General features: G+C 41.2%; 2 protein-coding genes across 2 annotated transcripts; one reads left to right on the forward strand and one right to left on the reverse strand.

Annotated features, from left to right (window-relative positions):
• Window positions 1-991: 991 nt before the first annotated feature.
• Window positions 992-6,548, forward strand: LOC105388168 (protein TRC8 homolog). The gene is made up of 2 exons (XM_011559038.3): window positions 992-1,450; window positions 4,383-6,548. Exons 1-2 carry the CDS (start codon window positions 1,207-1,209, stop codon window positions 6,134-6,136), a joined length of 1,998 nt encoding a protein of 665 aa, XP_011557340.1. The 5' UTR covers window positions 992-1,206; the 3' UTR covers window positions 6,137-6,548.
• A 48-nt stretch (window positions 6,549-6,596) lies between these two features.
• On the reverse strand, window positions 6,597-17,805 carry LOC105388177 (F-box/LRR-repeat protein 2). Its single transcript, XM_048630725.1, has 11 exons — window positions 17,550-17,805; window positions 17,003-17,171; window positions 15,768-15,923; window positions 14,289-14,438; window positions 13,600-13,760; window positions 13,144-13,249; window positions 11,919-12,120; window positions 11,037-11,204; window positions 9,906-9,960; window positions 8,038-8,186; window positions 6,597-7,226 (listed from the first exon to the last, which is right to left on the reverse strand). The coding sequence occupies exons 1-11, from the start codon at window positions 17,643-17,645 to the stop codon at window positions 7,091-7,093; spliced, it is 1,548 nt and encodes a 515-aa protein (XP_048486682.1). The 5' UTR covers window positions 17,646-17,805; the 3' UTR covers window positions 6,597-7,090.
• Between the last annotated feature and the right edge of the window lie 1,544 nt (window positions 17,806-19,349).

Raw genomic sequence — 19,349 nt, forward strand, 5'->3', positions numbered from 1 at the left:
CTCACTTAAACAGTTTATAAATTATTATTAATGATATTTAATATAAACTTCATACACAAGTTGTATGTTGTATCTATGTATTTTGTAATTGTTTTAATATCTATTTGTTATTTACTTACCTATTTCTCTCTTTCCTGTCCAGTCCCTTCGTGATGTCACTGCAAAGGCTCCAGCTGAAAACCAGCGCTATAATCCTTGGATTATAGCACATGCTGAGTCTGGAGTCCTTTTCGACACTACGCAGCAACTTGCATTTTTACTATTTGGATATTCTATGTTTAGTTTACTTGTTTTTATTTTTTATATAATTTTAAATGTACACGTTAATACTAACCTAAAACTAAATATTTTCTAAATTTTAATTACTAACAGTAGATTAGGTTTAGATTAAGTGTTTAATTGTAATGTGTGTTGATAATGTTGCTGTTTATGTGTTGAATAAATGTTTTCTATTCTATTCTATTCTATTCTAATTTTGTTTCTGTTCGCCGTGGACAAATTTTTTATACAACAAATTTCGTTTGATATATTATATCCTCTTTCATTTACTATCGACCCTATATTTTGATTTATCTATACTTATGAATGTACCTAATTATAAAAATAGGTAATAGCAGAAATGCATTGTCGTTTAAACCAGAAATAGGCAAAATTTAATAGATGGCATCACTGGATTCGATCACAGCGAAGTCTCCACCGGAACAGATAAGATTGTGGCACTATAGTCGTTGTAGATATGTAGATTATGCGCCATCTATGATTCAGTTTTTTTTCTTAGCGAACCGAGGACTTTATTTCTTTGGTATGGTAACACCGAGATAAAAAAAAAACAAAATTGCTCGATGTTATTATTCTGAGATTTTTAGGGTGATGCCACATGAAAAATATTTTCTACCACAAATTTATCTATAAAATGGTAGAAACTATATGTGAACCATAAAGGCCGTATTAGTTTTTTTGGTAGCACCAACCCCAACCAAAATGCCAAATCCAACCAAATGCCAAAACTCCAAACCAAATGTCAAATTTCTATTGTCGTAAAAATTTTAGTCATATTTTCTTACATTTATTTTACGTGAATTATTTATTTAAAAACCATAAGTAAACGGCAACATCCCCGTAGTCCACATGTGCGTCCACGTTTGTTGTTGTTAGCGGCCCAAATTCTCTGTGCAAGTAGTGCGAAGGACTGTATCTAAATGAATAATGTCTCTGCGATCGAAGGCCTTAGCTCTAGTGGAGGTCCTCTTGCGGGTGCCGCCGCTGTTTGTGGTGGATGAGTTCCTGAAGATCAGCCTGGGGCTGCCGGTGGCGGGCGGCGAGGAGGTGCCCATCCTCAGCAATGTCACCATCGACCACGTCGACGTCGATGGAGACGCAAATTACTACGATGCAAACTTCTACAACGCTTTCATCTTCACGTTCCTCAAATTCCTCATATGCTGTATGGGTGAGTTTCCATAGCCTGTGTATTAGCTTTTTAATTTTAATGGTGCAATGGCCACAAGGTTGTACAGTCTACTTTCAAAGACAGTTTCTCAACTACAAGTTTGTAGGTACGAATACTGGTGTTGTAATCCCTGATACTCAGTTTATGTATCTCTGGAAGTTGTGCTGAACGAATAGTTGGGCATAAAATTAATTTTTGGAGCTCAAAATTGTTTGTTATTTAGCTCCACACTCTTATAAAGTTTTGTTACTTAATATTTATTTATTTGAGGGTTACCATTACATTTAAACTAAAATAGGTTTCAACTGCAAACAAGTAACAGTAACAATAATAGAAGCGGAATAGATGTCACATCAACTCATTATTGAATAGCATAAAAAAATTATAAAGTTATCATATCAAATAGTATACCTATTTGAAATTTATGATGATTTTTGGAACATTGTACACTAAATAATCTTGGCCTACTTTGAATTCTATTCAATGTACAAATTGACATTGAATAATTTAACCTTGTATTGTAAAAAGTTCAAATGCATAATTAACTCAAAATAAGTAAAGAATGTTAAGATCAAGCCATATCATTAAATCTTTTTTTAAAATTAAACTCAAGTGTGGTAATGATTTAAAAAATATATCTTTGAACAAACATAATATGACTGAAAAGTGGTACAGTTTCATTTCTAGAATTGCCTAATTTAAATACAATGAGCGTTGATGTCTGCGTCACACTAACAGTACATATTTTAAAAATATACATAGTGAAATGTAGATGTACCTGATATTTCAGATTGAGAATGGAAAATTCCCTCTAAAATCATTAAATTGATTTGTAAACAAGTAAGCTGTGCAATTGTGCATTAAGCTAACACCCAAACTTAATTGCTAGCCCAGCCCATCTCACACACTTGGTAAATCTCGCACTATCTAAATACTGGACTAATTTTAATTTTTATGCTTAGTGCCAATGAAAAAGAGCACCAATTAATAAAAAAATAGCATAAAAAAAACAATATCAAATATTTTTTTCTCACAGAAAACCCACAATGTTTGAGAGGTAGCCAAATGGTGGTCCTATGAGGAAGACCAGAGGACAGAGTGTTGGTGCTCTGGGAGAGGCCTATGTCCAGCAGTGACAATGATTATTATTACTGATGGCATAAAACATAAAAAAAATAAGTTGCAACTGCAATGACAAATGTAGGTATAGATAGTTTTATAATAGTTTGTTTACCTAATTACTATGCAGTCATATTGACCTTAGCCTCTGAGAAACCAAACATCTGTAGTATGTGATTGCGAGATAGTATGTTAGTACTTGGTTCTCATGGTCAATTCCGTTTGAAGGTCCATTTAATTAATATTTGTATGTAAAAAAATCTAATAAAATGACTTTAAATATGAAAAAATGTTGAACATATTTGGGTAAAGTTTGCCACCATATTTTTGTAGGTATAAGAGTGAGGCCACAGGAGCGTAATTTTGTGAGTTGTGAGTCGCGTATTCGAGCATAAATATGTGCGCAGGGACGAGGGGAGAGGGGAACACACTTTTGTTGGTAGGTATATTATTGTTAAATGAATAGTATACTGTTCATACATAATGCAGAGCAGATTATACAGGTCTGACGTCTTCGACTATAGGCATATAACATACTGATTGATCTCAATACATATACCTATACATATATATAATATATCTGCTGGACTTTTGCATCTCCTTAACGCCTAACGCCACTCCAGCCGACTCTCAAGAGTATCTCAGAATATTTTGTCGGAAAATACACTGACGAATTATTATACCTATTTGCAAAGTTCCAAGTCATTAAACCCTACCCCACTTAAGCACCACTCGAAGATAATTGCAAAACAAACAACTCAAAAACATAAACATTGACTAAAATTAGCAAAATCCTGTTTGTAATAACCAGCCGAAAGTGTGTCGACCACGATACCTTAAAACTGGTTTTGTAGCAAAAATTTCATCTCCGATATACCTACTTACTTATTTCTTAGCAACCAGTGAAAGTCTGCATGAAATAAAATATAACATGTCCTGTTAGTGGTACCTAGGTGCATATTATTATATGCCAGTAAATTCGTCATCATCATCATCAGCACGTATTCGTCCATTGCTAGACATTAAACCTCTCTCTCCCAAGAATCGCCACAACACTCTGTGCTTGGCCTTCCTTATTCGTCACTTCCGTCCATCTATGTAAGGTTATCGGTCCAGATGCTTAGAGGGTGTACAGTAGTAGTACCCATTAAATTCGTACAGTCAATATTTAAAAAAAAACAACGCGTAATAACTATTAACAGAATGTGTTAAGTTGCCATGAAAATATACTAAATTTGCCTCGTTGAAACATGTAAATTAATTGCAATATATGTATATATTTTCTATATCGCACTGAGAATTACGAAAGAGTCCACGAGTTGTTGTTATATTTTCTCTGAATAAAACCTATTAAGTTATCAAAATAGAAGGCAGTTTGCAGGCTTTCAAAATGACCTCAATACTTAATCTTAGCAAGTTCAAAGTACTTACTTAAATATTTTGCAAACTTGTTCAGTTATTTTCGAGAACTACCTTATTTCATTTTAAGGTCATTATCAATAAGTGTGATTCCGTTTTTGCATCTTAATAGGTGGAATTCGGTAGCGGAAGAAGATAATATATTGCAACGTCAATACAGGTTTCTATGTATTTGTATAGACTTGTCGTCAAGCGAAATATCGCTGGCTGCAAATAATTATTAGAAATACTGTACATATTATATTCCAATCGTCATTTGCTACAACCTAAAATGTCGTCCTCTACCAATACGTACTAGTTATTTTTCTGTGCCAATACCAGGTTGACAAACCTTTAAAAATCCCTCTTCGCCTGAATAGTCCAAACTAACCAACATCTTTCTCCTTGCTTCCAGGCTGCATGTCATCACTATGTATATTCGTGCTGCACACGAAGCACCTCATCATAGTCTACCTGTACCTGATGTCGGTGGCCACGGTCTTCGTCTCCTACTGGACCAACGTGTCTGCCATCAAGCAGATCCAAGCATTGACCCTCGCGTCGGCACCTTCCACCAGCATCTTGGAAGACCTTCTGAACCTTAACATGAAAAATCTGCTAGACCTGGACGGCCCCGGCATACTGGTAATACAAAACTTCGCCATACAGTTCGCCCTTTCCTTCTTCTTCAAGAACATCCATCTGGGTCCGCGAGAGCCGATAGTGCAGAAGTTTCTGATGCTGTCGTTCATAGCGCCGTCTCTGCTGGCGCTGCTGCCGGTGCCGCCGAATCTTCTGCACCACTCGCCCGTGTTCTCCGCACTGCTCCCACTCGTGCTGGTTAAATACGTGCTGTGGTCTTCGGCCTACAGCGTCATACACGTCATCTACGCCGGCTACCAACACGGCCGCATATTTGTCAGCAACTACGGTTTGTCGGCGCTTGTTGAGACCGAGTGGATGCGGCTCAATGTGCCGTGCGTGCTGAGGGTTTTCTGGGTCATCCGAGTAGCGGAACATGCTGTGCTACTCCTTGTGGACAACCTGGACGAAGAAGCCGAGGAAGGCCTCAAAGTCTCGACCCTACTAGCAGTTCAATCGCTAGCGTCGCTCGCTAAGTCACTTCTGGTGACCGGATGCGAAACCATCACCGCCGTGCTCGGCATGACTTCAGTGATCTCATTCTTTTGCCACTACATCGGGAGCTTCTTCCAGTGGATATTACTGACGGATGAAGAGGAGGACAAGAGCATAGGGACGGTATCGGCGATACTGTTCTATATACTCGCTTTGCAGACGGGACTGACGTCTCTGAACCCGGAGAAGCGGTTCATTCGACTGTGCAGGAACTTCTGCCTGTTGTTTACGGCTTTATTGCACTTTCTACACAACGTTGTTAACCCGATGTTGATGTCACTGAGCGCGTCGCACAACCCCAGCACACACAGACACGTGAGGGCGCTAGGCGTGTGTGCGTTCCTCATCATATTCCCGATATCGCTGCTAGTGTATCTGTGGTCCCAGCACTCGATATCCACCTGGCTGCTCGCAGTCAGCGCTTTCAGCATAGAGGTGATAGTGAAGGTCATCGTTAGCCTCATGATATACTCATTGTTCTTAGTCGACGCGTACAGAAGTACGTTTTGGGAGCAGCTGGACGATTATGTCTACTACATCAGAGCGTTTGGCAACACCATAGAGTTTTGCTTCGGGATATTCTTGTTCTTCAACGGGGCGTGGATTCTGTTGTTTGAATCAGGAGGAGCTATCCGAGCTGTGATGATGTGCATTCACGCATACTTCAATATCTGGTGTGAGGCGCGAGCCGGCTGGTCTGTCTTCATGAAGCGACGGACAGCAGTCAACAAGATAAACTCATTACGAGAAGCTTCCTTCGAACAGCTCGACAGACTAGACGACGTATGCGCCATCTGCTACCAAGAGATGCATTCAGCCAAGATCACGCGCTGCAACCATTACTTCCACGGAGTGTGTCTACGGAAGTGGCTGTACGTGCAAGACCGGTGTCCTCTATGTCACGACATTCTGTACAAGATTGACGCCGATGTCAATAAAGACTCAGACGTCGGCAATGAAGAGAACAGCAACAACCAAAACCTTCTGTTAGAGGAAGAGCCGGATTTGTTACTGGGCGAAGGCGTGAGGTGACTGATTGATGAAGACGCGTACCACGTGAACTAGGTCACACATGTCGTGGTATCCCTTAGTCTGTATAGTAAGTTATTGTTTTTCTAAATCGTATGGTTGCAGCTGTGACGCGGGCGGCTCCAGTGTGCGTTGAACTCTGCCTGTGCTTGTGATGTTGTTAGGTTGTAAGTTAAGTGCCGACACCGTTTGTTGCTTATACCTTGTTGCATAAACTTTTATCCCCGTTTTTTTCTACCCTAAATTAAAAAAGTGTACGATAAGTTAACAAATACCTTTTTGTCTTTTAAACGGAGCTATTTGTAAATATTATTTAGAAATAGTTTCTAAATATGAGCTAGAGTAATGGAAGAAAAATATAAAAAGAGTAATTTTACCGAAAAAACTGTAAATAAACTATATTATTTTAGTAGATTATGATTGTATCCTTTCTTCAACCACATCCTCAATAAAAGACAAATTATCAAGGTAAACAACAATAAAACGATTTATTAAAATATAAACATCAACGTGCATCCATAAATCAACAGTACAAGGATAAAATTTACATTTAGAACCTAGACACATTTGATAGACCGTTTCAATAGAAAACTGTCCAATATTGGCAGCACTGTAGCTTGAATTGAACCAATGATATAATAATGATTCGTAAAAACCAATGCTGAACTGAACAATCACAACAGAGCAAAATAAATAAATTACAGTATGAGTTATATATATAAATAAATTACAGTACATTTTCTTTCCCATTTTCACTTATGTTTAGATGTAATTTCTTATATTGATCAACTTAATTGTTCCTCAAAGGTATAAAAATACAAATCGAAAATAGTGGTTCGGAATTAGCTTAGATGCTACCAGATGTTACCGGTAGAGGCGCCACTTTGTATATGTAATTAATTATGTACAGATTAAAACATAATTTCGTTTAGAGGTAGACACTCGGCTGAACAGTTTCTAATTGAACACCAAGTCGCGGTAGTTAGACAGCAGGTAGTAGTTGGAGACGCGACAGTTGGTGGAGGTGCGGACCACGGTGGTGCGGTCTGCGCGCTCGAAGTTGGCCTTCACTATCTCGTAGTAGCGACCGTCACTGGAAGAGAGGGGGTCAGGTTACTGATATGCAAGGTATACATATTGAATTATAAGGGCATATACAGACACCTGTAACGTAACATGCAATGTAGCAGTAGCAGGCAATGAAAGAATCCCTACAGTGCCGACGACGAACCCAAAGAGTACTATGACGAACGACGAACCGTGCGCATGAATAGACCATTTCAACTATGTGAATTCTTTCATTGCATATTACGTTACTTCAATGTGTATCGGCTGTAAGGTAGCTATAAAACCAGTGGAGGTTTTGTCAGCGTTCGAGGACGGAAAAAGTAACGAGTTTATGTGGCGCTGAGGTAGTTGCGTGGTGGACTAGGCCTAAACCCTTCCTTCAATGGAAGGAGACCCGTGCCCCAGCAGTGGGGACGAAATGGGGCATGATGATGAGGTAGTTGCAGTTAGTGTACCGCTAGATGGCAGCTCTTTCGCGCCATACAAATTCAGAGTTTTAAATCAAGAGGTGTAAAACAGTACCATTTCCTTAGTTAGTGTTACTGACTAGACTAGAATTACTACTTAGTATTCGACTGGAGACCTAGCAGCAGTACTTAAACTCTATTGGCTGATGATGATTGTAAGTACCTGAGCACGAGACACTTGAGTTTGAGGCACTTAACGCGCAGGATGTCGATGGCCTTCTGGCTCTTGTCTCTAAAGCGTAGATTTTCACAGTCCCATGAAGACTTTAGATAGGTACACAGTAGTGGTTGGATAAGGATTCCTATCGAAGACAGAGTTTAACTTCCTTATTCCTTGTTAGACCAAACAGCAGTGGACTCAACCATTACCTGAGCACTAGACACTTGAGTTTGAGGCACTTGACGCGCAATATGTCGATGGCCTTCTGGCTCTTGTCGCTGAAGCGCAGGTTCTCGGGGTCCCAGCGCAGCTCCAGCCGCTCCAGGTTCGGGCAGTAGTTGGCGATGCCGTCCATTAGCTGGAATTGTAAAAGAAAGGTGGTTATTTTTCTTTGGGTACAATTTAAATCACCACCAAAAAAAATATTTGTACGCTAATACATTGCACCAAAAAAATTAATTAAAACCAAATTAATTAAACCAACTCCAAAATCGAAATCCCAAAAAAATACATTTACGTTCCAAAATAAATAAACACGCCTCCAAATAATTGCAAGTTTACAACGGATAATCTTTTTTGTCACCAAAACGGATAAATCAGCACCAAATCATGTGTCCTATAATATTGTAGAAATGTTGGCACTATTTACATACCATAAAAATTATATGAACATCATTAAAATTTATTTCAAATCAAATAAGGTATGTTGCCGTCCCCGTCCCGTCCCCAAGGTGTCCAAGGTGTCCAAGATGCCCAAGTTTCCCTAGGTGCCCAAAATGCCCAAGGTGCCCCTAGGTGCCCAAAGTGCCCTAGGTGCCCAAAGTGCCCAAGGTGCCCTAGGAGCCCTATGTGCCCAAGGTGCTCAAGGTGCCCTAGGTGCCTGAGATGCCCTAGGTGCCTGAGATGCCCCAGGGTGCCCGAGGTGCCCAAGGAGCCCAAGGTGCCCAAGGTGCCCAAGATGCCCAAAGTCCCCAGGTCCCCAAGGTTCCCAAGGTCCTTAAGGTCCCCAACGTGCCTAAGGTCGCCAAGATCGCCAAGGTACCCAAGGTGCCTAAAGTCCCCAAGGTCACCAAGGTCTCCTAGATCTCCAAGTTCTCCTAGGTAACCCTAGGTCCCCAAGGTCGCCAAGGTCACCAAGCTTTCTAAGATGCCCAAAGTCCCCCAGGTGGCAAGGTCCCCAAGAAGTCCAAAGTCCCCCAGGTCCCCAAGGTCGTCAAGGTCGCCAAGATCCCCAAGATGCCCAAAGTCCCCCAAGGACCCAAGGTCCCCAAGGTCACCAAGGTACCCAAGGTGCCTAAGGTCCCCAAGGTCGCCAAGGTCTCCTAGATCACCAAGGTCTCTTAGGTAACCCTAGGTCTCCAGGGTCTCCAAGGTCGCCAAGGTCCCCAATATGCCCAAAGTCCCCCAGGTCCCCAAGGTGCCTAAGGTCCCCAAGGTTGCCAAGGTACCCAAGGTGCCTAAAGTCCCCAAGGTCGCCAAGGTACCCAAAATCCCCAAGGCCACCAAGGTCGCCAAGGTCCCCGTCCCCGTACATAATAATATTCCCATCTTTATCTTAATTTGCATCCCTATCCCCACCCTTATTTGAAGATATTATAAAGATATATTATGGTAGGTAGGTACCTACTACATACTAATTATTTAATTCTAAAAGTATTTTAACTAGTAACTTTGGTTTAGGGTACAATTTTTTTTTTGGCTTAGCAGGGTTACTAAAATGGTACTCATAAAATAATATATTGATTACATTTACTAAGCGACAATATAGTTTATCTGGTTTGAAATAAATTTAAATGCTGTCGATATAATTTTATGGTATACAGTAAAAAATTAATTGGTACATTTCTGCAATATTATAGGACACATGATTTGGTGCCGATTTATCCGTTTTGGCGGCGATTTCGAATTTATTGGAGGCAGAATTGAATATTTTTTGGTGGAGGTTTAAATACAAGCCTTTTTCTTTTCGTTGCCGGCGTGCAGTCGTCAGACAGTATTTTTAGGAATAAAAATCTTAATATGTACGTGCGTAAGTATTTACCTACCTTTACACCTAAATTAAAAATTTATTATTTACCTGATCAACGTGAATATTGACTCCAAGTCTCTCTTGTGTTCCCATGATAAGGATTCTGAAATAAAAATTATTCTTATTAAAATTTTATGAACTGGACAGAAAATAATCATTATTAAAACTGGGATGGTGATTGACTGCTATGCACTGAAAGGGCATCAGTTTTGCTTGGCGGTAATTACTTATAGTTATAAATCTTGTTTTATAGTAGTTAGGTTACTTAGGTTACGGTTCTACTTAGAAGGTAGGCAAAGGGAAGAAGGCAGCTGAAGCTGGAACAGATAGAATATAAGTTATATTCTAATAGAGACGACGTATGGATTTAGCCTACAAGGGATAAGTTCACTTACTTCTGAGGGCCTATATAAGCTCAAACTACGCAGAAAGAGGGGAGGAGGAGGGCCCGATTCTTTCCCTATGCACCAGGGCCCTTGACCCCCTAGCACCAGCCCCCACAGCTGGCTGCCGTGCCGCGACAGGAAGCGGTGCAGCGCCTCGTCCGTTATGTTGTCTGACGAGTCCACATCTAGACAGAGGGTGTCCCACGCTCTATATAGGTATGCTGCACATAGTCGTGCTCGGGTGTCCCACGCTCTATATAGATGCCTCCTAGCTGGAAGACACTCACTTGGCGTTGTTGAGCACCTGCAGCACGCTCTGCCACAGCTGGTCGGTGATGTGCGTCATGCCGCTCAGCACCAGCCCCCACAGCTGGCTGCCGTGCCGCGACAGGAAGCGGTGCAGCGCCTCGTCCGTTATGTTGTCTGACGAGTCCACATCTAGACAGAGGGTGTCCCACGCTCTATATAGGTATGCTGCACATAGTCGTGCTCGGGTGTCCCACGCTCTATATAGATGCCTCCTAGCTGGAAGACACTCACTTGGCGTTGTTGAGCACCTGCAGCACGCTCTGCCACAGCTGGTCGGTGATGTGCGTCATGCCGCTCAGCACCAGCCCCCACAGCTGGCTGCCGTGCCGCGACAGGAAGCGGTGCAGCGCCTCGTCCGTTATGTTGTCTGACGAGTCCACATCTAGACAGAGGGTGTCCCACGCTCTATATAGGTATGCTGCACATAGTCGTGCTCGGGTGTCCCACGCTCTATATAGATGCCTCCTAGCTGGAAGACACTCACTTGGCGTTGTTGAGCACCTGCAGCACGCTCTGCCACAGCTGGTCGGTGATGTGCGTCATGCCGCTCAGCACCAGCCCCCACAGCTGGCTGCCGTGCCGCGACAGGAAGCGGTGCAGCGCCTCGTCCGTTATGTTGTCTGACGAGTCCACATCCAGGGCTACTAGGTTCCTGGAAGATTAGGGTTGGTGAAGTTAGATTGGGAATTAAAATACATACTTAACTAGGGGATAAATGTCGAGTGATTCGTTGACTACCGTTTTTCTGACTGAGCATTTGACTTTGAAATTTAACGTTGTCTTTCTCGATATCCAGGGGGCCCATACCCAATATGTAATATATGTATACATATTTTGCTCAATATTTCGTTTTCTTGTGGGTACTCGAACTCAACTTTACGGACAGAGCTATTTATAAGAAAATATGCTGAAGTAGCGCTAGGCAGCAGTAGGAAGAGCGGTTGGATAAGTAAGGCCGAGGACAGAGTATATGAATATTGAAGGTACACGCGGTAGGTGATACTTAACACAAATAATATTTTTGGTTGGCAAACCTCGTGGAGATATCTATTGCACCCTTATAGTTACCATTAGTGCCGCACCATTTAAAATTCGAAATAGCTTTAAAATTTTATCGTGCATGCACGATTGGTCAAAAAGTTGTGCCACATTTTTTCTCAGTGCAGTATTATGTAGGTACTTACCTACCTACAAACGGTGCGGCCTTAACTACTCAGTGAGATAATGTGCACCCCGTACTACGTCTCTCATCTGCCGTTCAAAGCAGTAATTCTCAAACTTACTCAGTGTGATATACCTACATAGGTACTGTCTACCTCCCTACAGTTTCACATCTGACTTTCAAAACAATCAAACTGCAACGTACCTAGAAGTGCCAGCCTCAGTCCACGCCTTCAGAACCGAATCATTGAACCCATTAATCTGCCCGGCACTGAGGAAGCGCAGGTTGGGGATCCTGGTGAGCATGTCGATGAGGCACTCGGTGGACAGGTCCGTGGCCGTCACGTCCAGCTCCTGGATCGACGATTTCTCCCATTCTACTTGCATTACGTACTCGGATTCTAGGTCTGTGGGGAATACGGGATAGTTTGATTATGTGAGTTGGAGAAACACTTATCATGTCTTAGTGGACTGTTGACAAATGCTAGAGCTGGAATAGCGTCGGTATAATAATAATATGTGGGGACATCTCACACACGACCATCCGACCCCAAGCTAGGCAGAGCCTGTGTTATGGGTATCGGACAGCTGATATATCTACACAAATACATAGATAGATAAGTACATATTAAATATAAATATCAACACCCAATACCCGAGTACAAATATCTGTCTTTAAACAAATATCTGCCCCAGGCGGGAATCGAACCCGGGACCTTCGGCTCAGCAGTCAGGGTCACTAACCACTACGCCATTCGGTCGTCAATCGGTATATGCGATGCAGACGCATCGTATCGTATATAGGATCACCAATAAACCAGTAAAGTAATCAGGTAGATAGGTATCTTGAAGTAGGTATATTTATTATGATGGGTAATTGGGTATAATAATTCTGGATTAATGGTAGGAGGGTGGGATATAGGAGCCGACCCGGTGGGACCCACAAAAATAATAATAAGTAATACTAGTGCCTTATACTTTAGTAACTACCTATGTATTTTAAGTGCTGCCACCGAAGAATCCGAAATCGGAATCCTAAACTCTTGACCATTAACTACGTTCCATTCTACGGTTGGTATACTGAACAGATTATCAGTGTTCCACGGTCATAAATACATAATATTAAAGTAAATAATAATAGTTTGGCGACCGAATGGCGTAGTGGTTAGTGACCCTGACTACTGAGCCGATGGTCCCGGGTTCGATTCCCGGCTGGGGCAGATATTTGTTTAAACACAGATATTTGTTCTCGGGTCTTGGATGTGCCCGTAAAATGGCAATAGGCCCGCCCCCTATTACATTGGGACTAACATACACTCTGGCGAAAAGTGGGTGCAGCAATGCACCTCTGCCTACCCCGCAAGGGAGTACATTAGTACAAGGCGTGAGTGCGTGTGTTTTTTTTTAAAGTAAATAATATATAATCTTACTGCATCCGTTCATGAGCAGCGTGGTGAGGCGGCGCGAGCGCTGGAACAGAGTCTTCATGGTGGAGCCGCGCACCTTGTTGCAGAAGTTCACCGCCAGGCACTCCAGCTGAGGGGGGGGGAGTTGTGTTACTATCGAGAGTGATGACTTTGTAGATCTCTACTTAATACCTACTAACCTAGGCTACAGGCCTCTTCCTAAGAGCGCGTATCGGACAAGAAGGACAGAGTATTGTACCTATATTTAATTATTTTGTAGACCTCGGGTCACACCTATAATACTTATAAGCATTTAGTTATAAGTTACCTAATCTAGCGCAAAGAGAGGTATCTAGAGCAAAGAGACGAGGTATTTTGGATTTGCCGTACTTATAAAATGTCAGTCTTACCTATCTATGTAGTTACCTACATATCTACCAAATGAGGGTTCTTCACAAACCAAAGGAAAACAGCACAAACCTGTATACAATTGGAGCTGAACGCGTCGATGTGCGTATCGTCCACGAAGTTGATGCCGTACAGGTTGATGACGCGCAGGTTGGGCGTGGCCGACTTCAGCTTGTGCACGTTGATAACTTCGTAGATCTCCTCTTCTTCTTCTTCCACCTTCTCGTAGGTGCCTGGAGGGTGGGAGGGGAAATGTTACAAGGACAGTTTCTGCTGTGAAATGGTACCTATCAATGGAAATTCGTCAAAGAAAGACTACTTACTAACTTAGGTAGCACATAAATCTGTAAGCTGAAGTGACTGTTGGCAAACTTATCCGTTGGTAACTATATGTACTTATATAGAGACCTCGAACAGGCAAATTTCATGGCCCTCAAGCCTGCTGGATGGAAGCCAGTATTTGTTGGATGAGGATAGCAGTAGACATCTAAGGGCCACTTGCACAAACATTTAAATCTAGGTTTAGTGTCAAATCTCGATTTAAGAAACGTCAATCCATATAAAATTTGACACTAAATCGAGATTTAACACTAAATCTAGATTTAATATGTTGGTGCTAGTGGCCCTAAGGAATTAATCATTGGAGGAGGTCTACCCATTGTCCAAAAATGCAATTGAAGATTGTTGACTGATCATGTTGCTATCTCTTGCCTCTAGATATCAGCAGGAAATTGACGTCATAATAATGCTACGACACTTACCAATAAGATGCAAGATCTCCAGTCCATTGATGAAGTTATATATCTTCCGCATGAAGCCCTCCATGAAGATGACCTCGGACAGGCAGATGCACAGGTACTTGAGCTTGGTGGGGAACGCCTGCATCTCGGAGAAGTCGTGAAGCTGCATGGCTGTGGGTAGGAGAAGGTTTTCATTAGTCGTTATAGAATGAAAGAAAGACATGTTCGGAGAATGTCTGCCGCAATCATGGAAGTAATAAGATTAATACCATGGCCGCAATAGACCAATAGCTACCATGACGTGCAGTACTTATAGGGCGCACCAATGGCGTTCGTGCAGCCATAGACTAAAGCAGCATAGTGCGCACCAATAGCGTCACGATGTTTAAACACCACCCGCATCTCCCATTGGTCTACCTCAGTACTGACCTTGGGCACTTGGCGGCGAGCTCGTGCAGCACCGTGTGCGTGATGAGCTCGATGGGCAGCTCGATGTAGCGCAGCGACGGGCCGAAGCGGATCCACACTCAAACTAATACCTACTGACCTACCCCACATACCTAAAGCGATTTTGTTCGTGAGAAACGCTGCTAGAAAATCATTTTAGATACTTATAGGTTCTGTATTGAAAGAAAAAAATGGCAAATGGCGGCTATCTTAGCTTGTTGCATTTTAGAACTAATGAGCGTTCGAACCGCATCTGCTTCATAGGCCAACAGCGGTCGAGCTGCAATAGAGTGCGCCAATGGCGTCCGTGCAGCATAGAGCGCTCCAATAACCTTCGTGCAGCATAGATCGCACTAATATAATAGCATTCCTTCGACATAGAGCGCACTAATGACCTCCGTGCGGCATAGAGCGCCCCAAAAGCGAGCGAGCGGCATAGAGCGCACCAATAGCATCGCGCTGGTTAGACACCACCCGCACCTCCCATTGGTCCACCCCCTCAGTACTGACCGGTGCTGAAGTCGAGCAGCATGTGCGTGAGGTTGGGGCACTTGGCGGCGAGCTCGTGCAGCACCGTGTGCGTGATGAGCTCGATGGGCAGTTCGATGTAGCGCAGCGACGGGCCGACGCGGACCCACACTCCTACTATATAATCCCTACTAACCTACATATTACGCATGAAACGCCGCCGATGACTTATAGATAAAACAGAAAACAACCGTAGTTTAGTTACGCTTAGTATGATAAACAAAATGGCGGCGGTATAATAAGATAGCCTTTGGAGCGCGTCTTCCGCAATAGACCAATAGCAGCCGAGCAGCATAGAGCGCACCAATGGCGTCCGTGCGGCATAGAACGCACCAAATAAGTCCATGCGGCATAGAGCGCACCTAATAAGTCCATGCGGCATAGAGCGCTCCAATGCCGCCCGTGCAGCATAGAGCGCTCCAATAGCCTCCATGCAGCATTGAGCGCACCAATGGCGTCTCGCGCTCGCGCGGTTTAGACACTAATTTCTCCTTCCTCCCATTGGCCCACCCCCTCAGTACTGACCGGTGCTGAAGTCGAGCAGCATGTGCGTGAGGTTGGGGCACTTGGCGGCGAGCTCGTGCAGCACCGTGTGCGTGATGAGCTCGATGGGCAGCTCGATGTAGCGCAGCGACGGGCCGAAGCGGATCGAGATGAGAGCTAGTAGGGATTCTAGGGAACCTGTAAGGAGACGAGTGTTGTGGTTAGAGAATAGTAGTAAGTAACTAGGAGTAGCAAGTAGACCATAAGTAGTTTTATATCGATAAATATTTTTTTGAGTCACCTAACATACCTAGTCAGAGCATCAAACTGTTTGTGCTGGGGTACTTTATCATAATATATTATTTATTTTGCTGACTGTAGGTATATTATACTTAATTGATTTTAATATCTGTGAGGGTGTAAGTGTACCTGCATCTGGTACTCTCGAATGGGACCTTTGTGCATTTTATTATCCCCAAGGTCTAATATAAACTCCCTAAGATTGGAATTTCCCGCCACGCTGCCGGGTTGGTGAGTTCACATTGAGAATCCTAGATAAGCTCAATCTAGATATTGAGATTTCCTTAACTACGATGTTTTTCTTAACCGTAAGAGCGATGGTATAAATTATAATTTGTACTCAAAATTGTATGGCGCGGGAGATTTGCCACCTAGCGGCATACGGGCTGCACTAGCTCCGCGCCATACAACTTTGATTGAGTTGATTTTCTCTGCTCGGTCGGGCTACCTTCACTTTTCCGTCTGACAATTTAAATTTTATTTCCTTTTTTTGGCACAATAGAAAAATGTTTTTTTTTTATTTATTTTAACTGTACCTAGGTACTATTTAACAACCCTCGGGCCGAGATTAGAGTTAATTAGTTTGTGTTATTTTCAATAGGTGGCACCTCTGAGTATAGTGGAGTGGCCAGATATTTGCTATAATAATTTCCCTATTTTATGGGTATATGTATAACTTCCGGTAAATATAACTAAAATTTTCGCGAAATTCGCGTCCTCATAATATAAGAATGCCACATTATGTTCTCAAATATTTAAATACTTATATTATTTTATTAAAATATATGTAAATATAGGTATCTAATAAAAAAATACTTGAATCTTCCTGACTTGTTCTTTTTAAATCTAATAATAACTTTATCTATTTTGGTCTTTGTAAATAGAGCAACAGACTCATCAGTGTGGCTGTGCTTTGGTGATAGCTAAGGATGATTAGTCTAGCCTAGCGGTAGTGCAAGCAAATAAATCATACAAACCGACGTGTAATCCAGATATTTCAGGTCGCAGACTGACATGCGTCCACAGCCTTGTGTCGTACGCTATGAGTCGCCAGCGCTTGCAAACTGTTGCCATTAGACATATTTCACGATGTGTGAGATATGAAAAAATGTTCAGTAGCACTTTATCCGGCAGTTTTTCTATTGTCTGGAAGTAAATAAAAAATCATTTTAGTGAACCTTGTTTATAGGATGTATGTTCAGTTTGCATGTACGTACTATGTGTATATAACCTACCTACTTGGGTACTTGGTAGATGAATAGGTACTTGTTAAATTCGTTTTAAATATTTATGAGTAATATGTACCTACCTATAATGTATATCTACTTACCTACATACATAATTCTTAACTATTGCTGTCTATTTTTTGTGTATAATTAGATCCTAAATCAAATCAATGAAGATCTTTTCATTATAATCAAAAAGTAACCCATTTTTGGATATCATGGTTTATGCCTGCACATAGTTGTCCTCTTTGGTTGACAATTTACAATAAGTGCAATGTTTATCAACGGATTACGTTACCGTGTTAGCAAATGGGCTCCGAAATGTTCCATCCACCATATACACTTGACTGGCCTCCAAGGCCAATTGACCCCACACATCAGTTGGTATATCCATGTTCTAAACTTTTAATTTACCACCACAAACACTCACAAATAATCATTTGAACGTAAATATAAATAATATTACGGATTACAGCTTTCCTGTAATCGCGCGGAAAGTGCGACTGGGTGGGGATATGGAACGGCTGGTGTTTAATTTTGGAAACGCTCACATCTGGGTAGAGAAAACGTGAAAGCGGTAAATACGCCGAATTCCAATCAATTTTAATTCTCTTTTACACATATTTTAATTATTAAACATGATTTCTAGTATCATTGGCTCTTATAAATATTTATTGTAAATTTGAGCAAGTATCTTATATGAAATTTTCAGTTTTATAAGACTCATCGTGGCGGGAAAATTGAAAACTCATACACGGCATCTCATTGAAACGCCGACTGACAAGGTGCTTTTTATTTACACGTGAACACGCTTACATACCAAAGCTCAGACTGACTATTTTATGAATATCACCTCTAGATAATTTTGGCTTCTAGGTTCATTAATTACAGTTTAGGCTATTAAATGTCTGCATTTGTCACCTTTGCATTGAAACAGTAGGCAAATTAACGATAAAATTTAAATACCTATTGAATGTTTATTTTACGTTTAGTTATATCAAAACTTTTAAAATAATAATGACCCTTTCCCTGCCGCCGCAAATAGTTAAGTACATACATTACATGTTTTACAAGTGCAGTTAGTGTTAGACTGCAATGAACATCTGTTGAAAATTATTAGTGGTAGGCCATAAAAGAGTTTTATTAATCCTTGATTTTGATTAGTATAAAAACTGCACTTTTTAAAGTTGAATCTTGATTTTAGCAAATGACTTTCAAAAGTGCAGTTTTTGACTGACGCTAACCAGACTAAACAATCCTTTTACCACGAAGATGAATATGCTAGTCCCTCTTGTGTTTGTTAAAGACACGATGTGAAAAAGAAGATTTGTTTATTATTAAGGGTATTGTATTTGTTGTATATTACATATATAGTAAACCGGAAGAGTGTGACTCAGGGGGTCATCCTGAACAACTTTAGTTCTACAACTTTTTGAAAAGACGGGGAAAAAAACTATGTTTTTTTCTAAATGATGACTATTTGCTGATGACGAAAAAAATTATGGGTAAGTAAAATTTTATATTGCGAAGGTACAAAAATCGTAGAACAAAAGTTGCCGCTAAGTGACCCCCTTTCGGCTGTATCACAAGTTCTTGTGTTTGAAACTTAATGATTAACTATCTTGTTTACGGATTTTAGAGTTTAATTATAAAACACAAAGCTCTCGGAAATCTGTTGTCTAGACGTTCGCGCAAATTGGCAGACACGTACCTACATACCTATTGTATTTCCTGTATGCATGACTCATGGCTAAAAGCTTTCATAAATATTTTCAAAATATTGAATATGACAAGGATCTATGGTTTCAAGTAAAGTTGTCCTTATAAGATTCATCGTGTGCTTCACAAGCTTTCCGTGGAATTCCTCAACCATATAAGTAGTAGGTAGTAGATAGGTACGGCGTACAGGTATCTAGAAAATTTGTCTTCAACAATGTCCTTATGTCCTCAGATTAGGGTAATTTCAGGCAAATAACTAAATTGTTGTTATTAACATTTTTATTCATTTTAATAACTAAGTACCTATATTTTATTGTTAGTCGTTAAATTAAAAAAAATTGCAGGAGTAACTTACATTTTTATACACACTTATTTCTTT

The sequence above is a fragment of the Plutella xylostella genome, chromosome 26, assembly GCF_932276165.1.
Source record: "Plutella xylostella chromosome 26, ilPluXylo3.1, whole genome shotgun sequence".
In the NCBI taxonomy this organism is placed as follows: Eukaryota; Metazoa; Arthropoda; class Insecta; order Lepidoptera; family Plutellidae; genus Plutella; species Plutella xylostella.